This window comes from Parasteatoda tepidariorum, chromosome 2, assembly GCF_043381705.1.
Source record: "Parasteatoda tepidariorum isolate YZ-2023 chromosome 2, CAS_Ptep_4.0, whole genome shotgun sequence".
In the NCBI taxonomy this organism is placed as follows: Eukaryota; Metazoa; Arthropoda; class Arachnida; order Araneae; family Theridiidae; genus Parasteatoda; species Parasteatoda tepidariorum.
The window spans coordinates 98,364,941-98,384,760 of record NC_092205.1 but is presented as its reverse complement, the minus strand read 5'-3'; the positions used below and the strand labels follow the sequence as shown (position 1 = coordinate 98,384,760).

The window sequence follows — 19,820 nt, the reverse complement described above, 5'->3', positions numbered from 1 at the left end:
CGCATTTGCGTTACATGGAGAGGAAGACCGCGAGAACCTTAGCCTGACGGCAAAGGGACTCTAACCCTTTGCCGTCAGACGTCCATGATTCGTCTACCACTGAAGATATTACACGTCGGCACTGTGGTCGGTGCAAGCCGGATGCGGATTCGTATCGACTAGCCATCGCTGATGGGATCGAATCCGGTTCACTCATTGGAAGGCGAACGCTTTATCCCCTGAGCCATCGCAGCTCATCAAGGTAATTTGATTTTTTTAAAAAAAAGAGTTACATTAGTTATCGTAAACTAAAATAAATTCAGTGCCACGACAGCCCATGGAGGGCCAAGGCCTACTGTGCCCATCTCAGTTTTCTTGACCTTGGGAGCTGGGGTGCAGGTGCAGATGTTCCGTCAGGGTGGTAAGCTAAATACAGAACCCCCAGTGCTTAGTTCCGAAGTATAATTGATACTCATTTTATCGACCCACTGAGGGATGAAAGGCTGAGTCAACCTTGCCCGGTCAGAGGATCGAACCCAGGACCTGTGGCACGAGAGCGAGAAGCTAGATATCTTACTATTTCATAAAGTTTACTACTTTTAATAAAAATGTAATATAAATATATACTGCAGATTAAATACACATCATTACAAAGCATAATTTTTGTTAAAGGGAAATTTTATAGAGGAGAAGAACTTTATGGCGAACTTGGGGTTGCAAATTGATGAAAAATAATAGCTAATAGATAAGCTTCTGAAGACACTTTTCCACAAACAGTGTTTATTTTAATGTCCTGCTATTTCATTTCTCGAGTTAAAAAATTTTCAAATAAAAAAACAAATCTACAAATCATTAAACCTTGAGCGAAATGGAAATTGGATGATTTTATTCGAAATTTTATATTTAAAAGTAGTGATGACCTGAGAGATTTTTTAAAAAAATAGTTTTAAATGTATTTTTAGGTACCAAAATTGGGTTAAATTTGATTTTTAAGGAAAAAAAATTAAGCGTTTAATTTCAGTGCAGAACGTTTTATATTATTCGTTTTGCTGGTTAAATTTATAATTGCTAAATTGACTATTATTATTTTACACTTTTATAAAATTAAAGTTTGAAAATTGAATTGTAAAAAAAAATTAGCGTAATGACCAGCAATTGCACTGCTTAGAAAAAAAATTATATGATCTAAAAATCCTTAAACAAGTAAGAAAGAAATGGAAATTAGATGATTTGATTCAAAATTTTGTATTTAAACATAATGATGACCTAAGAGATTTTTAAAAAATAATTTTAAATATATTTTTAAGTGCAGAAATTTGATTAAATTTGGGTACAAAGAAAAAAAAAATTAAAGGTCCAATTTCAATGCAAAATTTTTTACATTATTTGTTTTGCGAGTTGATTTTATATATGATTGCTAAACCGACTATTTTATATTATTTTATAACCGTCGTTGAACAGCCTACCTAATTTTTGGGTTCACGACTACTAATGTTCAACTCCGTAGCCTTGTCCTTTTGATCCCAATCCAGAAGACAAGGGAACTCCTGGAATCAAGTAATTAGGAGAAATTTGCCTTTGTGGAGGGCTTTTTAATGAAACTAACCAGCATTTGCGTTTCATGGGGAGGAAGACCACGAGAACCTTCCACGGTTAGCCTGACGGCAAGGAGACTCTAACACATGATCCGTCTACCACTGAGGATATTTCACGTCAGCACTGTGGTCGGTGCAAGCCGAATGCGGAATTCGTATCGACCAGCCATTGCTGGGATCGAACTCCGGTTCACTTCATTGAAAGTCGAACGCTCTATCCCCTGAGCCATCGCGGCTCTTAAACCCACTATTATAATTTTACACTTTTATGAAATTAAAGTTTCAAAAATAAAATGTTAAAAAAAAAAATCTCTGACTGTGTGATATTTTACACGATATGGAGAGTTAAATTCGAGAACGACATTTACTATTCTCTAAAATTAAAACGCCTATATCAGGTAAATTAAGTTGGATAATATCTGAACAATAACTTTTCTTATCTGAAAACATTTACTGATATTGTAAAAAAAAATGACTGCGTGATGTTTGAATGAGCATAAGAATCGACAAGAAGTAAGAAAAAGAAAAAAAGTGAAAGGGTATTGTTGTTGTGAGTAGGAATGATGGGGAGAAACCGGTCACATTGAAGAAGGAATGGGGACAGGTACCAAAGACCCAGTTTCGGAAAGAGTAAATCCTCCTTCTGTCGTTTAAACCGGATATTGAAAAGTGATTCACAAAAAAACCATTACTTTTCAACTTTATTCCATCCACACAGTCAACACGTTTCTCACGTCTTCAAAATAACCTTCCAAGAATACTTCGTTTGCTTTATCTTATTTATTTATTTAGTTTTAATCTTTAAAGTAAGTATTCATTTTCTCATTTAAGAGTGGCTTTTCTATCTATCCTAATAAGTTTGTGAATTAATTTCGTTTAAAAAATCATGACTATTTTCTAAAGATAAAAAAAAAAGTTATGAAACATTCACACAATTTTTGACATCTCTTTTAGATTTTTAGGTCTAACGTGGTTTTGAGACAGTGTCAAAGACTATTTATTTAAAATTGATTCTAATCTTAAATTCGTAAATGAAGTCAGATACACGAATCATAATTTTTTTCTTTTCTTTCGAAACCATCACAAGTGATTAGCTGTTTAGTTTTAATCCGTTAGCGTTGTTGTTACTTGCCGTGGTACATGCAAATGCAACTTGACGTGGAAAAATAGCCAAATAATTTCTATGTACTTTGTACTGGAGTACAAATCCTATTTCGTTCTTCAACAGATTGCAGTTTATAGTGTTTAATGCGCATTGATGACTGTTACGTGTTGGTGTTATTTGCCGAAATAAAATAACAGATCAGTTTTTGTACAATGTGTATTTGTGTGAATAACTTCCTCTTGAACAAAAAATAACCGTTTATAGTGCTTAAAGACTACAGATGACAGTTGCGTAATTATTATTATTTGTCGAGTAAAAATAATGAAGTTAACCACACACTATGTAGTGCGTTTTCTATCATCGTCTTGCGCAGAAATGTCTCGCGCTTATAATGTTTAAAGAACACTGGTGTGAAATTTTTAAAGATTGAATTTCTTTGGATTTAAATTATGTTCGGCGAGGTTTTGAAAAGGAAGCAGTGGTTGGCTTCCTTCATCTTCACGTCGATCCTCCTCTTCAATTTAGTGTTGATTGTGAGCCGGCGTCGATCTTCTCTTGTTTTGGTGAGAGAAACTCAGTGCTCATCAGGGTGTTACATTCACGTTGCCTTTTTCGGGAAGTATGCCTTCAAAAAGATGAAGATCGTACGTGGAATGGCCAGGACATACGGCAGTATTTTGGAACACACGCATTCTCCTGTATACCTTCACGTCATGCTGGACCGAATGAGCAGGAACAGAGTCTCTCGGACCCTGAAGAAGGTGGCCAGACAATTCAAGAGAAAGACCAATGTATGTTTTTCCTTTTTATTCTTCTTTTCTTTTCAACCCTTGAAAAAAAATTAACTGACTTGATTCAAAATATGTTACTGTAGTTGTTATATAACGACCCTGGTGACCTTAGCGAAAGTGGTATACGGATCATGGGTTAGAGTCCCCTTGCCGTCAGCCTAGCCGTGGATGGTTTTCGTGGTCTTCCTCTCCATGTAAAGCAAATGCGGGTTAGTTTAATCAAAAAGTCCACCACGAAGGCAATATTCTCCCAATACTTGATCCAGGAGTTCTCTTGTCTTCAGGATTGGGTTCAAAATGACAAGGTTGAACATTAGTAGTCGTAAAACCAAAAATTGAGTCGGCAGTTCGACAACGGCTCTAAAATGAAATGTAAAATTAACATTAAAAGTAACACAATAGCAGTGTATGGTGTGTTTATTTACAGCAGAAGGTGTTGTCTCTTGCACTTCCGAGTCAATTGTACTTATTTTACAGAGCTGCAATTTCCGGAGTTAAAGTAAAAATTATTAAAAAAAATACGCAAACATACCGATAACGGTTTCGACGACACAACAACGTAAATAAAGCCAAAAATAGCTAAATTTCTTTTTTAAAAATTTGTTATATAAATTATATGAATACAAACAATCAGTAGGAATTTATAGAACTCGAATGAAAAAAAATTATTATAAAAATCAATTAGTCGAGTCGCAAAATCCTCCATATTCCCGTAACAAATCAATACCTCTAGGGGTACTGATCCAGGACTTTCCTTGTCTTCTGGATTGGTTCAAAATTACAAGGCTACGGAGTTGAACATTAGTAGTCGTATACCCCACAAACTTGGGTCGGCTGATCAACGACGAATATGTAAAAAAAGTTTTAAAAAAACTAATACACAGTGTAAATTGGGTGATGGTATGTTTATTAATGTATATAATAATAATGCACGAAGTGTTTATTTACAGCAAAGGGCGTCGTCGTCTTTAAAACTTCCGAGTCATTCCACCCATTTTACAGACCCTCCCTTTCCGGAATAGAAATAAAAATTGGAAAGAAATTTGCAAGCATACCGAATAAAGCCGAAAAAATAGCTACAACATACCGGCCTTTTTTTAAAAAATTAGTCCATAAATTTTTTGAATAAATATTCACTAGGAATTTATAAAAATAGAATAAAAAAATATTATAAAAATCAAAGTGAATTTTACATCCCGAACTCATAATTTGTGTCTACGATAGTGGGATAAAGAAACCTTTACCCAGCATGGAAAACAGAATACGTCATTTGTTAAATTAAAATGCGTACTTGAAGATTAATGATATGAAAATGGGACCTTGTTGTTTCAGAAATTTACATCCATTATCTGTAAAAAATAAGGTTATTTGAAAACTTGAAAAACAGTTTAAACTGGATGTGGATTATTGAACTTTGTAAAGATATTTTAGTTTTCCTTCTAAATCTATTTTAAAATTCCTTTTGAATTACATGATTTGCTTAATTTTTTATTTATTTTTTCCAGTGTTTTTCTTTTTTTTCTTCTTTTTTTTTTCGCTTCATAGAACATAAAGAAACGGAAATTTTGCAAGGATTCTTTCCGTTAAGTAAAAAGCATTATGCAATTATTTTAGTGCCCTTAAATCTTTAAATAAGTATAAAAAATGTGAAAAAGAATTCTATAATTAATCTGGGAATGTGGTATACCTGCGTCCTATTGTGGCATTTCAGTTTTTTAGCTGATAATTACAGAAAAGAAATTAATGAAAACAATTCCCATGTGTACTTCATTTATTCAAACCTAACATATATTTTTGCTGGAATTTTAATTTAAGTATTTGAGTACAAAAAAAAACAAAAAAAGTGATAATAGGACCTAGGTACATCACTAGTAGCGCAACTTAGTCTTTTGGGTGGTGAACCTTGGACCCAGTTGAAAATAAAATTTATTCCACAGTCAACAAAAATGACACGTCAACATGAAACGTGAGTTTTTCTACCGGCCTTTGGGATCCTCCTAATGACATGGGATTATAGTTTGTCTACGCAAAGAACTCCCCTAGCCATTCTTCTATAGTGGCGGTAACTCTGGTTACGAAGTTTAACTCTTTCAAGCGGGGGTGTTGGGTCATAATTTGAGACAAGATTTGGCTCGTGTTGATGAGAGAAAGGGAATCAGGGGAGATTGAAGCTCCCCTCTTTGAAATGAGCTATTTCTTGTTTTCATTGTAGCAGACGGCTTTAGACTTTGTGGCGAGGGGTGTTCTTTCTATGGACAGACTATAGGTAATTTGAAGATAATGTTAGAAATATCAACTTCATAAGTTGCAAGATCTTGCCTTGTGAATTAGGATTTTTTTTTGAGATATTCAACTTCAACTGAGATGTTAACCATGCAACTTTTGTTCCGTGGCATCTAAAATATGAAATAGAATCATCACATTAATCATGTATACATGCATTTCAGCTCTATTAGCCTATATGGGCGTTATTTAAAATAATATGTTAGGCAACTAAATCCTTTTAATCACCGGAGGTTCAGCTCTTTTCATGTTTTTACAAATATTTTTATTTTGACATTCATCAACACTTTGTTAATGGTCTCGAATGTAAAATTTAGTTACAGGATCTTTATTTTACTTTTGTACAATTTCTGATTAATTTTTGTAATTTTTTGGTCTTTATTTTCCGATTGCCTTTTTGTTTTGAATTATATTCTATATTCTACTTTGTGGCTCCGCATATAAGTATATGAATTCATTTTTAGTGAGATGATAGCGTACCTTTTTATTTTATTTTATTTTATTATAACCGTCGTTGAACGGCCAACCCAATTTTTGAGTAATTTTCTCATAATTTTGCAATCTTGTACCCGATCCAGAGGACAAGGGAACTCCTGAATCAAGAATTGGGAGAAATTTTTGCCTTTTTGCAGGAACTAACCGACATTTGCGTAACATGGAGAGGAAACCCACGAAAACCTCCGACGGTTAGTCTGACGGCAAGGGGACTCTAACCTATGATCCATCTACCACGGATTATATTGTGATTATACGTCAGCACTGTGGTTGGTGCAAGTCGGATGCGGAATCCGTATCGTCCAGTCATTGCTGGGATTCGAACCCGGTTCACCTCATTCAAAGGCGAACGCTCTATCCCCTGAGCCATCACAGCTCATGTAGGTGTACCTTGTACCTATCCATGGTACGCAACTCTCTGTAGGTTCAAGGTACACCACATGATCATCTACTAAAATAAATCTGATAGCCATGTAGAGCTTAAGCCCAGTATTATTATAGCTAAAACAATAAAACATTTTTTGTTATTTACTCACAGAAAAACAGTCTTCATTGATTATAAACTATAACACAAAAAAGAAAGAGGAAGAACTTACTTTTAATAGGTGCATCCAATCTTTAATTAATATCATTTTAACACAATATCTCAGCAAAAAACCAAGTTTTTTTCCACTAAAGGTGCTGGTGGCAAGTACATAAACAATACATGTTGTGTTATCACATCACTGTAAATAAATCTAAAATTGAATTACGACCGAGGTACACATAAGTACAAGGTTTTTTTAAAAAAATTAAGTTAACACTAAAAATACTATCTTTAATTGTCCTAATAAATAAATTTACCTTACAGCTGCGTGTATTCATGCATTACAAAGATTTTTTTAGATAGAATTAAACACTATTAATTTATTATTATCAACTGTTTAATTAAATACTTTTTCACAAATTAGCTCATAGTTTTCAACTGTAATTAAAAAATGGTTAAAAACAAACTCTTTATAAATTTGAAATAAAACAAACAATTTGAAACTTTCTAAAGTTTAACAAATTATTAAAACTATGCTTTCTTGCTTCGCAACAATCGTAAAAAACATTTTTTTGAGGTTATTTATTATGCGTTTAAAGTAAATTTTAAAAATAAGTTCTGAAACTTCCACTATTCAATCTAATTTGTTATATGCAACATTTTATTTATTTTATATACAAGCGTTAACAATTTAAACATTTTTTTAGGAAATGATTTAAAAATAAACCTTAATGTCGTTTTAAGGAAAAATAAGTTCAACTACATTAAGCTCTGAATTTTTTTTCTCCGAAGAAAAGCTGTATATGATAAGGTTTTAAATTATTCTTTCAATGATTGATTCATGCATATTTTTAAAAAATAAAACTGACTTATTACAAATATCACAAAAAATAATTTTAAGTAATTAAAACACATTGTTTATCCAAAGACTATTCCGCATAAAAATATTTAAAAAAAATTATATTTATTATTTATTTCAATAATTGAACATTGAATGTAAGCAGCAACTCACATTTTAAATAGAAAAGTCGATATACCTTAAAACATAGTCGACCGAAGATAATGTGCTTAAACAGCATTTATGCTACAAGGCTTAAGGTAATATTAAGCTATATTTTCAAATTATTCAAAGGAGCCTTATCGCAAATATAACTATTATAAAATATAATTTTAAAAACTTGCATAAGCTTCTACTTGAAGCAAAAGTTTGATGTTAAAATGTCACCATTGAAAAAAGTGTGGCTTACCACTGTAAGTTTACTACTACCTCATGTCCTTCAATTGGTCTGATTTTGGAAAAAATGTTTTCATTACTTTCGACACTTTTAATAATTATGTTTGTCTTCATCAGGATTCGAAAACTATAAAATAGATACTCAGGGTGGTAATTAGGAAGCACTTGGTATAGACAATTTCTAGTAAGGTCAACTTCGATACAAAATTGAATATCGATATCGATATTTAACTTTGATATCGAGGAATTGAATATCGATGATATTAAATATCGATAACCGCTTGGTCAACACTATGAAAAAGTAAATAAAAGTTACATAGAAGTGTGCCTTTTATAAGGACATTTTATTTTGTAACCGTAGTTGAATAGTTGACCCAATTTCGGGTTTGCGGTTACTAATGTTCAACTCCGCAGCCTTACAATTTTGAACCCAATCCAGAAGACAAGGAAACTTCTGGATAAGGCGGTAATGGGAGAAATTTGCCATCGTGGAGGACTTTTTGATGAAACTAACTTCCATTTGCCTTACGTAGAAGGGGCAACACTGAAAACCTCCCACGGTTAGCCTGTGGCAAGGAGACTCTAATTCATGATCCGTCTATAGTTTGTCTACGCTAAGAACTCCTCCCGCGACAAAGTCTGAGGCCGTCTGGTGCTATGGGAACAAGAATGACGCATTTTAGGGAGGGTAGCTTCGCTCTAGGACTAACACAATACACCGAATAAAGCGATTCCCTTTTTCTCGCCGACACGACTCCAAAACAGTGACCCCGCACCCCTGCTTGAAATAGTCATACCTCGTTACCATAGTCACCGCCACTGGTCCAGACGAATGTCTCCGGGAGTTCGTATTTTAGACGCACTATACCACTGCGAATATTTTTGTCAGAACTGTGGTCGGGGCGAGTTGGGTGCGGTGGTCGTATCGATCAGCACGTATGAACCACCACAGCTGTTATAAGGACATGAGCGTTATAAAATACAAAAATACTAGAAAAATTAGAAACTCACATTTTTTTTAATTTCTCCTTGAAATAATCAAATTTCAGAGCTGCTTTTCGAAAATAATAAGAGGAAATACGTTCGAAATGCATTCGAAGTTCACCGTCATAATATCACTATGGTAGTTCGAAGAACAAATATTGTATAGCAAATACTAGGGTAGTTCTCGACACACTTTGTCGTTCTTTACCTATGGTTATTAATCATTGATTATTCATCTTGAAGAAATATAGTTTTGAATACAATGCGTTGTATCACTATATTACAAAACCCCTTACAAAACACATCGCGTAGAAAAATTAGTCGCCGAATATGGAATCGTGATTATAGCGCCACAAGAATCGATGCATATAAATTCTGAAATTTGAAATGGTGAAGAAAATAACATTATTTTATTGACACGATTCGTCTGATCACGAGGCTGTGAGATAGTAATTCTTGTAGATTTTCTTTTGTATACCATAAACAATGTTGGGGAGCCATAGACTTGCTGTCAGTCCTCTTTAAAATAGTGAAAATAGTTTTTTCTGGACAATAGGAGATAAGATTTAAGTTAAATTTTTTTCCTCCATTTAACTACAAGTGATACCCAAGTTTTGAAGGCGTTTTTTTTTTCGTGATAAATTTTTCTTCACATTTTTACGATAACGATACGATTTTTACGATATATTCACTTTAAAACGATAATAATGTCCAAAATTTAAAAAAAAGGTGAAATTTAGGTTTATATTAGATATTTTACTTTAATTTGTTTTCAGGAAATTAACGTTTTGTATCCATGAATTTTTGTTTTAAAAAGTAAACATGCAATGCCAACCGCAAAAGAAACTTTTTAAATGCTAACCTAAAAAATGAAGATCAGTTAAAATTTAAATAATTTCAATACAAATAAATTAAAAATTATTAATATTAAAGCATAATATTTAAATTTTTTTCAAAAGATTAATACGCATTCACGGAAGATTAATTAACTCATTTTGTTAATTTATGAAATAAATCCAGAATGTATTTAAGGTTTTCGTAAATCAAATTAAAATCACGTGAGTCTTCCTGTTAGAAGCTCACGTGAGCCTTCCTGTTACTGAAAGCTGATTGATTATAATTTAAATAGTTGATGATATCTACAGTTTTTATTATCTTAAAAACTATAGCTCTATAACGCAATTTTACATACCATTACGTACGTCAACCGTAAAAGAAGAACGATACAGGGCTGAGCTAACCATCACGTTGGGATATACTGAGAAACCATATCATTTTCTACGCATCGTTTCCGTTTTTATACAACTCCCGTTTTAATTAATAGACTTGTATCATCATTATTCGACCTTCTTTAACTTCTTACGGTGGACTCCAGTTTAAGAGGACGCCATGCAGTGAGAGAAAATTTTCGTGGCAAATTCTCTTTTTCCTTCATAACTAATTTAAAATTTAAAGTGTAGAAAAAAAGAGTTCAGACTAACCTAGAGTAAGCCATGAAGTTTCAAATACTGAAAAGAAATTTTCAAAATATCAAAATGAAAATAAATTATGAGATGATTACTTAAGATTACGCAACGGGGAAGCTCTCTTCTAATTATTTGTTTAATTTGCATTGTAATATTTTAAAGTATATTTTTTTTCAGCCATTGAAACTTCATGAACTTACTCTATATTTGCCTGAACTTAACTTTTTCTTTCTTTTAAATTAGTAATGAAGGAGACAGAGAAGTTGTGACTAAAATTTTCCAGCGTCCTCTTGTGACTAGTTAACGCGATGATCTGTAAACATTAAAATGAACTCATATTTTTATTGATATTATTTGCTTAGCGTTTTCACTCTCGCCTCAAAAATTTGTTTTAAAAATTTCTATTTTAAAATTTGAAAAAGAAATCGTTTAAAACTGTGCAAAATATAAGTAATTATTAATTTTATCAACATTCAGTTTTTTTTACTGATTCGCCTTGAATTTAACCCCTTCTCGCTCTCGTGAAAATGACGGGGTGAGTTATCGCTCGCTATTTCTCGCTCCCGTGATATTGACGGGCTGGAATGTTCAGTAGTAATGCGCCAATAAGAATAAAACTAATTCATTTCTTTTGCCCGGAAAACATTTTATTTCTCCTTTTACACACCAGATAGTAATACCAGGATATTTTTAAGGTAATTGTAAATAGTTAGTTTATTTTAAACTAGACTCTAGCACTAATCAAATACGCGTGTTTGGCAAAATAGACACTTTTATGACAGTTTTCTTGAAAATTAACCGATCGTTAAGGGGTTAAAACCTTTTTCAGTTATCGAAATAAATTTAAAAAAGAAGTCTTTGTTGTCTCAATCATATGTAGCATACGATTTATCCGTAGTGGTAATCCTTCAGTCATGAAATATTTCAGTTCTACGTATAGAGAGAGCCAAATAGAGAGAGAGATAATAGTCATAGAGTCATAGAGATAATAGTCAAAATAACTGTACTATTAAAAACCTAGAGAAGTGTATGTGTTGCGCATGTCTCTCTGTATGTGTTGTTGTCTGTTGTGTGAATGTGGCTCACCCCATGAACGGGTATCTGTGACAGTGTGGCGTGGGTAATGTTGCTCGCCTCCGAGACTTAGGTTCACTGCTGTTAAAGAAAAAAAAATAGAGTTATTTCGCACGTGGTTAAACAGCATATTTAAAAATAGCGTTAAAATAGCTTAAAGCATTAATTCATACCAAATTTTATAATAATTACGAGTACAGATGAATATTGAAATTAAAATTCAAACTGAATTCTGTCTCGTAATAAATATTATTTTTAATACTGCTCCCATTTTTTTTACTATTAATCCATAACTATTGTGAAATTCTAATTTATTTGCATTTTAAAATACTTCAATTAACACTGTATTTTTAATTAAATATTAATTCTGCATTTTTCAATTTTGCCTCGAAAATTGAACTTGAAGAAAAGTGGTAAGAAATTTTATGCTTAGCAGCGAAAGAAAAATAGTTTGTATATTGTGATAAATACTTTATGAAATGCGAAAATGTTATTAATTCTGAATTCCAGTTAAATAAAAGCTTAAAACAGGATAGAAACAGAAAAAGTCAAAATACTATTTAATTTCTTCAAATATAATATTTTCCACCTTTTTTTGAATGATATATTTATAATAAAATGCATAGAACATCTGAATATACAGATTTGAATGAACAGATCTTACAAATGTGAACTTTCATAAATTAAAGACAGTCAATTTCATTACTAGGAAGTAATTTAAATAACAACAATTATAGACTGTATGAGCAATAAATTATTTCGTAAATATCTTTTATAAAAGAAGTATAGAATGATATGAAATCAATTATACACAAATGTTTTGTACCAAAACTATACATCAAAAAAACTGAAACATGGACATAAATTTATTATATTAAAATAAAATCTTATAACTTTAATATGACATCTGAAAAAATTCAAAAACTCTTTACAGATATAATATATCACCACATGCTTTGATAACGATTCTAGCATGGAATCAGATTTTTTTAATATTCCATGATCATCCATATTTAACACTTTAAATTTATAAAAAAAAATTTTGGCAAATAATTTAAATAAATAATATTTTATTTAAAAATGCTGAAAAACAGCTAATTTAAATGGAAAGTGCATATAACACATTCTAAATAAAAGTATTTAAAAGAAAGCATTTTAAAAATAAAAACAGCAAAGTATATTTACTTACCAAAAGGTAAAACAGCATCGTCTTCAGAAATACCGCTGTTAACTAAAAGTTGTTTTAATTCTTCTTAATTCAAAATATTAAGTGACATATTCTCCAGAAAAAAAATCATACGTAGAATAAAAGCAAAACCATAATCTATTTAGATCGCAGAACAAAACAATTTTATTTAGATTTATTATCGTTTGCTTTTTAAAATAAAACGATAGAAAATCCAACTTATAGCTCACACACAATTAAATAATAAATAAATCACTGATGTTTAAGCGATAACCACTCAAGTATTGCTTAAGTAAATACCACTCAAGTTCGAGTGAACGCAAAGCAAGAATTTCGCTCAAATATTGGTGTATTTCACTCAAGTTGAGATAAAAAAAAATTTCACTCTTTTTTGAGTAGGGGAAATCACTATTTCATTTTAAGAGAGTATATACACTGGATTTTAATTAGATTTTTTAAGATTGATGTCATAACCTGCTAAGATTGATTGTCGCAATCTGTATTGGCGACTACTGGAAATATACTTCATACACTGGATTTTAATTAGATTTTTATTAGTTTAAAAATGAGAAAGATTAAACACAGACATTGTAAAAATATGAACCTAATTGATTTGATCGAAATTCACAATAAAAAATCGTCCCACAGTGAACTGATCGTAAAGACACGGTTCCCAGTCAAGCATCTCTGGCTGCGGTCAGTGTGCGGGTGGGTGACCACTTCGATAAGTCTGCGTAGGAACCGAGGGTGTGCGGTATCGGTCCTCGTTAAACAGTTCTACCGTAAAGTACTCACTTCGCGAGCAGGTGTCCGGGCTTCCGAAGCGGGGATACCATCCCCTCTGCAGAGGATCAAAATTGTGATGGTATGTCTTCGGATCATCCTCAGGGATGTTTCCCAGACCGTCGCCAATAGCCCATTGTGCAGCTCTAGTGATGATTGCGTAAATGAACTACAGCAACAACAATAAAAAATCTCTAGTTAGAAATATTTGATTGCGAATTTTAAAAATTTCTAACTGGAGATCTTTGAAATTCTTCAGTTATAGTAAAAAAATTATTTAACGCCTTTGTAAAAATTTCTTCTCTTTCTTTCAGGTAACTTTCTACGATGTTGAAGACATGGCTTTAGAGAACAGAGAATCGATTTCCGTCATCAGGAAATATTTCTTCAGCAAGGACGTAGGGAAGTACGACGACGATATATTCTTTTTATCCGAAGTTCTCCACACTGCACTTCCCAAAAGACTGCAGAAGTTGATATTCTTGGACGTAGATCTCGAATTTCAAACCGACATCCTTCAACTGCATCAAAAGTTCGAAGATTTCAGCGAAGAAAACGTCATGGGGATAGCTCCCGATCTGCAGCCCCAGTATCGCGTGGATTTCACCGAATTTCGAATTCGCAATCCCGGAACTCCAGTCGGATCTCCAGGCTTTCAAGGTTTCAACACTGGCGTCGTCCTCTTCCATTTGCAGAAGATGAGAAATTCCCAACTTTACAACTCTCTGTTGAATGAAACGATCCTGGCCAATCTCTGTTCGAAGTACCGTTTCCATGGTTACCTAGGACATCAGGACTTCTACACGCTTACTGGTATGGAACATCCGGAACTCTACTACAAATTGGATTGCTCCTGGAATCGTCAGCTGGACACTGGGTGGAAGAATGAAGTCGAGCGGAGTATATTTGATTCCTACCACAACTGTACCGGTAAAATAAATGTACTTCACGCCAATGGTGATGCAGTTTTTCCCCATGAACGGATCATATAAAAGCTCTACAATATTGATTGAATTTTGACTTAAAAACCGATTTTTTTTTTAAAATTTTGATTTCAAACATTAAGATGATATTGCAAAATAGCTGTGATAAATAAATATTTATTTTATTTTTACTCAATTTGTTTCTGTATAATTTACGACATTGTTGATCTAATGCAATACTTAAATTCAAAACTTCATTTGAATATCAGCAAGTTAAAATTAGAAGAAGTTTAGTATTGATCAACCTTAATATGTAATTATTTTTTAAAATTTTTTTTATAAGAATTGTGCCATGAATTAAGTCATGAATTTTTACTTAAATGAGAAAACAAAAAATTTTCAAAACTCAGATCTATTTGTATTTATATTGATAAGCATCGTTTAAAAACCAACCCAATTTTTGCGGTTTACGACTATTAATGTTCAACTCCGTTGACTTGTCATTTTGAACCCAATCCAGAAGACAAGGAAGCTTCTGGTTCAAGGATTAGGAGAAATGTTGCCCTCGTGGAAGATTTTTTGATGGAACGTAGCCGCATTTGCGTCACATGGAGAGGAAAACCACCAAAGCCTGCCACGGTTAGCCTGACGGCAAGGGGACTCTAACCCATCCGTCTACCACTGCGGATATTTTTGTCAGCATTGTGGTTGGTACGAGCCGTGTGGAGTTCGTATCGATCAGCACGTATGAACCACCAGGGCTCTTATAAGGACATTAACGTGACCACATTTGCGTTACATAGTGACAAAATCACGAAAGAACCTTCCTCGATTAGCCTACCGGCAGAGGCCTGGATGAATTTAAAAATTATCTGGTCGAGTTTAAAAGTTATAGGTGGATATTAAGGGGAGGTATGAGGTCACTTATATGCATGAGCAACTATTTTTCCATTCTTTAACTATTATTAGTTGTTATAAAAAAGAAAAATAATAATTTAAGGAAAATGAATATTTTATTTACGTTACAATATTGAAAAAAAATATTTTTGATCCTTTTGTTATATACGTTCTGGAGTTAGCGAATTTTCAACTAAATAATATTTTTCTAAATTTTCACTAAATACTTCCAGAGATTTTCGGAATGTTAATATGACGTAAATTAATATGATATGCTTCAAATTAATAAAGCAGTATAAAAATTACAGAAAATTCGCAAAGTGCTCATACTTTTTATGTAATAAACGCTGTGGAATTTGCGTGCTATGGATTAAATACTATGTTTATTTTTTACATTTCCAATAGAATCTTCCAAACACATACAAGAATTTTCAGAAAATATGAAGCGCATCCATAAATATAAGACCAGTTTCAACTTAATGAAATTGGACGAAAAAAAATTATTAAAAGAAATAGAAAACTGTCAATCTTTTTGTTAAGTGTAATATTACGCTCTAATATTACACATATTTTGGAATAAATAATATATATTTTCCAAAAATATTTTCAAACATATATGGGTAATTTAAGAAACTATGACTCAAAGGCTTTAAATCAGTTTTAAATTAATAAAGTGGTGCAAAAAGAAATTCGCACCCTTATGGAAGAGTAAAATAAGCTGCGAAATTTGCATATTTTAGACTAAATATTTTTTGTAAAAATTATAATATTAGCTTCCAGACACGTATGGAAATTTGCCTAAAATGTGACGCACTTGGATTAATATGAAATCTGTTTAAAATGTATAAAGCAGTATAAGAAACTATAAAAAATTTCCAAATGGTCCATCCTTACGTTAATATAGTGCAACTTCTGAAATACATGTGTTTGGTCAAAATAATTTTAAAACGTTTTCGATAAATATTTCCAAACAAATATGGATATTTTTCAAAAATATACTGCACATGCATAAACAGTTAAGAAGTTTAAAATTAAAATAATAAAGGGAGATATGGGGTCATGCATAGCAGGACTAAGTAAAAAAGCGCTCTCTTTCCCCTGTATAGGAGCAACAATTTTTCCAATTCTAAGCTATTAGTCGCTCTTATAAAATAATAATAATAATTTAAAGAAAAGAGATATTTTATTTAAGTGAAAATGTAGAAAAAAATTATCAAATGTATTTTTTTTTTAGAAATTGACCATTAGGGGGTTCGAACACTGAACCGTCGGGTCTAGTAATTTGTCGCTTCCTAACACGTAACATTAACGGCAAGGCCAGAGACGGATTTCCCAGTTACATAAAGCTTCAAGTGTTTTTCCGCGCTTTTACAAAAACCATATTGTGTATCTTCGTGGACCCCTTAATTTATCTATAACTATGTCCTTTGGTACGATTGTATAGTATAATACAATTTAATATCTGGTCGAGTTCAAAAACTGCAGGAAAATATTAAAGGGATATATATCATCATTTATATGTATAGTATAGGAGCAAAAATTTCTCAATTTTGAAGCTATAATTCTCTCAATTATAAAAAAAGGAGAAAATATAGGGTAAGGAAAAGGAACATTTTATTTACGTTACAATATTGAATAAAAAATTGAAATAATTATGAAATATAATTTTTTAAATATTGAAAATTAACACAGTTCGAACCTTGGACCCTCGGGTCTAGCAATTTGTCACGTAACACTGAAGGCAAGTCTACGTAACCCCACGGCTTCCCCACTTATCTAAAGGTTAAGTGGTTTTACCCGTTTTTACAATGGAACTATATTGTGTCCCCTCGTGGGTCCCCTAATTTGTCTAAAATTATTTCTTTCAATACGATTGTATAATATAATATAATATAATATAATATAATATAATATAATATAATATAATATCTGGTCGAGTTCTGAATTTATTGGTATATATTAAAAGGAGATATCTGATCATTTATATGCATAGTATATGAGCAACAATTTCTCTATTTTCAAGCTATTATTCGAGCTTATAAAAAAAATTAATTAAAAGAAATATTTTATTTCGTTACAATATTGAAAAAAATGTAAAAAAAATTATGAAATACAACTTTTAGAATATTGAACATTAGCGGGGATTGAACAGCTGATCCTTAGGTTGTAGCAATTTGTTGCTTCCCATGACGTAACAGTAATGGCCACGCCGCACTCGGCTTTGTCACTGCCATTAGGCTTTAAATTCTTTTCTTCGCTTTTGCAATGGAACCATATTGTAACCTCTCGAAGGTACGATTGTATAACATATCATAAAATAATATCTGGACGAGTTTGAAAATTATAGGTAAATATTAAGGGGAGATATAATATCACTTATCTGCATAGTATATGAGCAGCAATTTCTATATTTTTTTACCTATTTTTTGCTCGTGAAATAAGTAGAAAAAATATTTTAAGGAAAACGAAAATTTTATATACATTACAATGAGGAAGAAAAAAAAAGAAAGTTTATGAGCTACACTCTTTAGAACATTGTCCATTAAGGGGGCTCAAATAACGGAGCCTCGGATCTAGCAATTTATTGTGTCCCATCTCTTAATACTTATGGCCCTGCCACACACAGCTTTTATTAGGCTTTAAATGCTCTCCCGAGCTTTTTTAATAGATCCATACATTGCCCACCAATAGATTTTTCTACAATTATTTCCCTCGAAGCAATTGTATAGTATGTTAAAGGGATCATTTATATGCATAGTATATGAGCAACAAATTCTCCATTTTTCAGCCATTATTCGCTCTTTTAAAAATGAAAAATATTAATTTAGGGAAAAGAAAGATTTTATTTAATTTTCAATTTTGAAAGAAAATTATGAAACATAATTTTTTAAATGATCGCCTATAAGGGGGTTTGAACCCCGGACCCAACAATTTGTTGCAATTCTAGAAATTATCACGTCACACTAAACCCCAAATGGCTACGGCACTTATATTAAACTTTAAGTGCTTTTCCGCATAAGTGCTTGTATAGTTTAAAATTGTGTAATATCTGGTCGACCAGTGTTGAACAAAAATGGATAAATTTCGACTCCGGAGCTACGTACACGACTCACGCCGGAACTCCCTTTAATATTAACTTATAATTTTCAAAGTCGGCCAGAAATTAGAGTTTTATATACGAAGATGTAATAATAGCTAAAAAACGTATAAATTTCAAATCCAAAGCTACGCAAACGACTCACCGAGTAACTCCCTTTAATATTAACTTATGAATTCCAAACTCGGCAAGATATTAGATTTTTATATAACAAACAATCGAACCGAAGGGAATTTTTATACACTAATTAGGGCACATAATGAGCCAAAATAGATTTTGTTAATTAACCGGAAGGAAGTTGTTTAAGCTATATATTCGTGGAAGCGACTTATGAGCAGTGGTGTGGTTGTTAGAGCCACGGGTAAAGAAGTTTGTAGACCCGGAGATCAGGGGTTCGGTCCTGGTCACTGGTTACTTTTTAATTTTTTATTTATTTATTTTATTTTATTCTTTTAAATATATTGTTCGACATTTTAACATAAATAAAGTCTTCTACAAATAAAAGTACAATTCTTCTTTTGAGAAAGAACGAATAAAAGCAAAAAAACAAATAAATTTCGACTCCGGAGCTACGCACACGACTCACTCCATAACTCCATTTAATATTAACTTATAATTTTCAAACTCTGCCAGAAATTAGAGTTTTATATACTAAACAATCGTACGAAGGGAAATTTTTATAGACTACTTAGAGGGCACATAATGGGCCAAAATAGAATTCGTAAATTAACCGGAAGGAAGTTCTTTAAGCTATATATTCGTGGAAGTAACGTGTGAATCGTGGTGTGGTTGTTTGTGCCATGTGTAAAGAAGGTTGTAGACTCGGTGGTCAGGGGTTCGGTCCTGGTCACGGATTAAGTTTTAGTTTTTTTTCTATTAACATTATTTTATTTTTTAAAATTTATTTTTCGATATTTCAACGTGAATAAAGTGCTATATATATCAAAATAATTATTTTTCTTTGGAAAAGTGGGAATATTAGCTAAAAAACGGATAAATTTCNAGCTACACACACGACTCATTACGTAACTCCCATTAATATGAACTTATAATTTTCAAAGTCAGCCAGAAATTAGAGATTTATATGCCAAACAATCGCACCAAGGGAAATTTTTATACACTAATTAGGGGGCACATAATGGGCCAAAATCGACTCTTTAATGGAACTATTTTTTTTTTCTATGATTCTTTTTAGCAATGTTAATTTTTTCTTCTGAAAGTAATGTTTCCAAAAATATTTCTAACTGTGAATCTAATTTAGATAGATCAAATATAGCTAAAAAATTTTATCGAAATAAATATTTTATAAATAGATTTTTTTGTGTGTGTGGGGGGGGGGAGGAATTCAGTGAGATGATTTCTATTATCTTTGGGTGTATAAGCACCCCTGTGGTGGCAATTC

The 19,820-nt window shown here is 32.2% G+C and overlaps 2 protein-coding genes across 2 annotated transcripts in view; one reads left to right on the top strand and one right to left on the bottom strand.

Moving 5' to 3' along the window:
- Window positions 1-12,836, bottom strand: part of LOC107452047 (major facilitator superfamily domain-containing protein 6) — a 41,555-nt gene extending 28,719 nt beyond the window's left edge. The window contains exons 1-2 of the mRNA XM_043052036.2: window positions 12,722-12,836; window positions 6,845-6,973 (exon numbers count right to left, since the gene is read on the bottom strand). The gene's annotated coding sequence lies outside the window, so the exon portion shown is untranslated. The remainder of the gene's footprint in view (window positions 1-6,844; window positions 6,974-12,721) is intronic.
- On the top strand, window positions 2,158-14,615 carry LOC107452048 (xyloside xylosyltransferase 1). Its single transcript, XM_016068329.3, has 2 exons — window positions 2,158-3,470; window positions 13,816-14,615. The coding sequence occupies exons 1-2, from the start codon at window positions 3,129-3,131 to the stop codon at window positions 14,491-14,493; spliced, it is 1,020 nt and encodes a 339-aa protein (XP_015923815.2). The 5' UTR covers window positions 2,158-3,128; the 3' UTR covers window positions 14,494-14,615.
- Window positions 14,616-19,820: the final 5,205 nt, after the last annotated feature.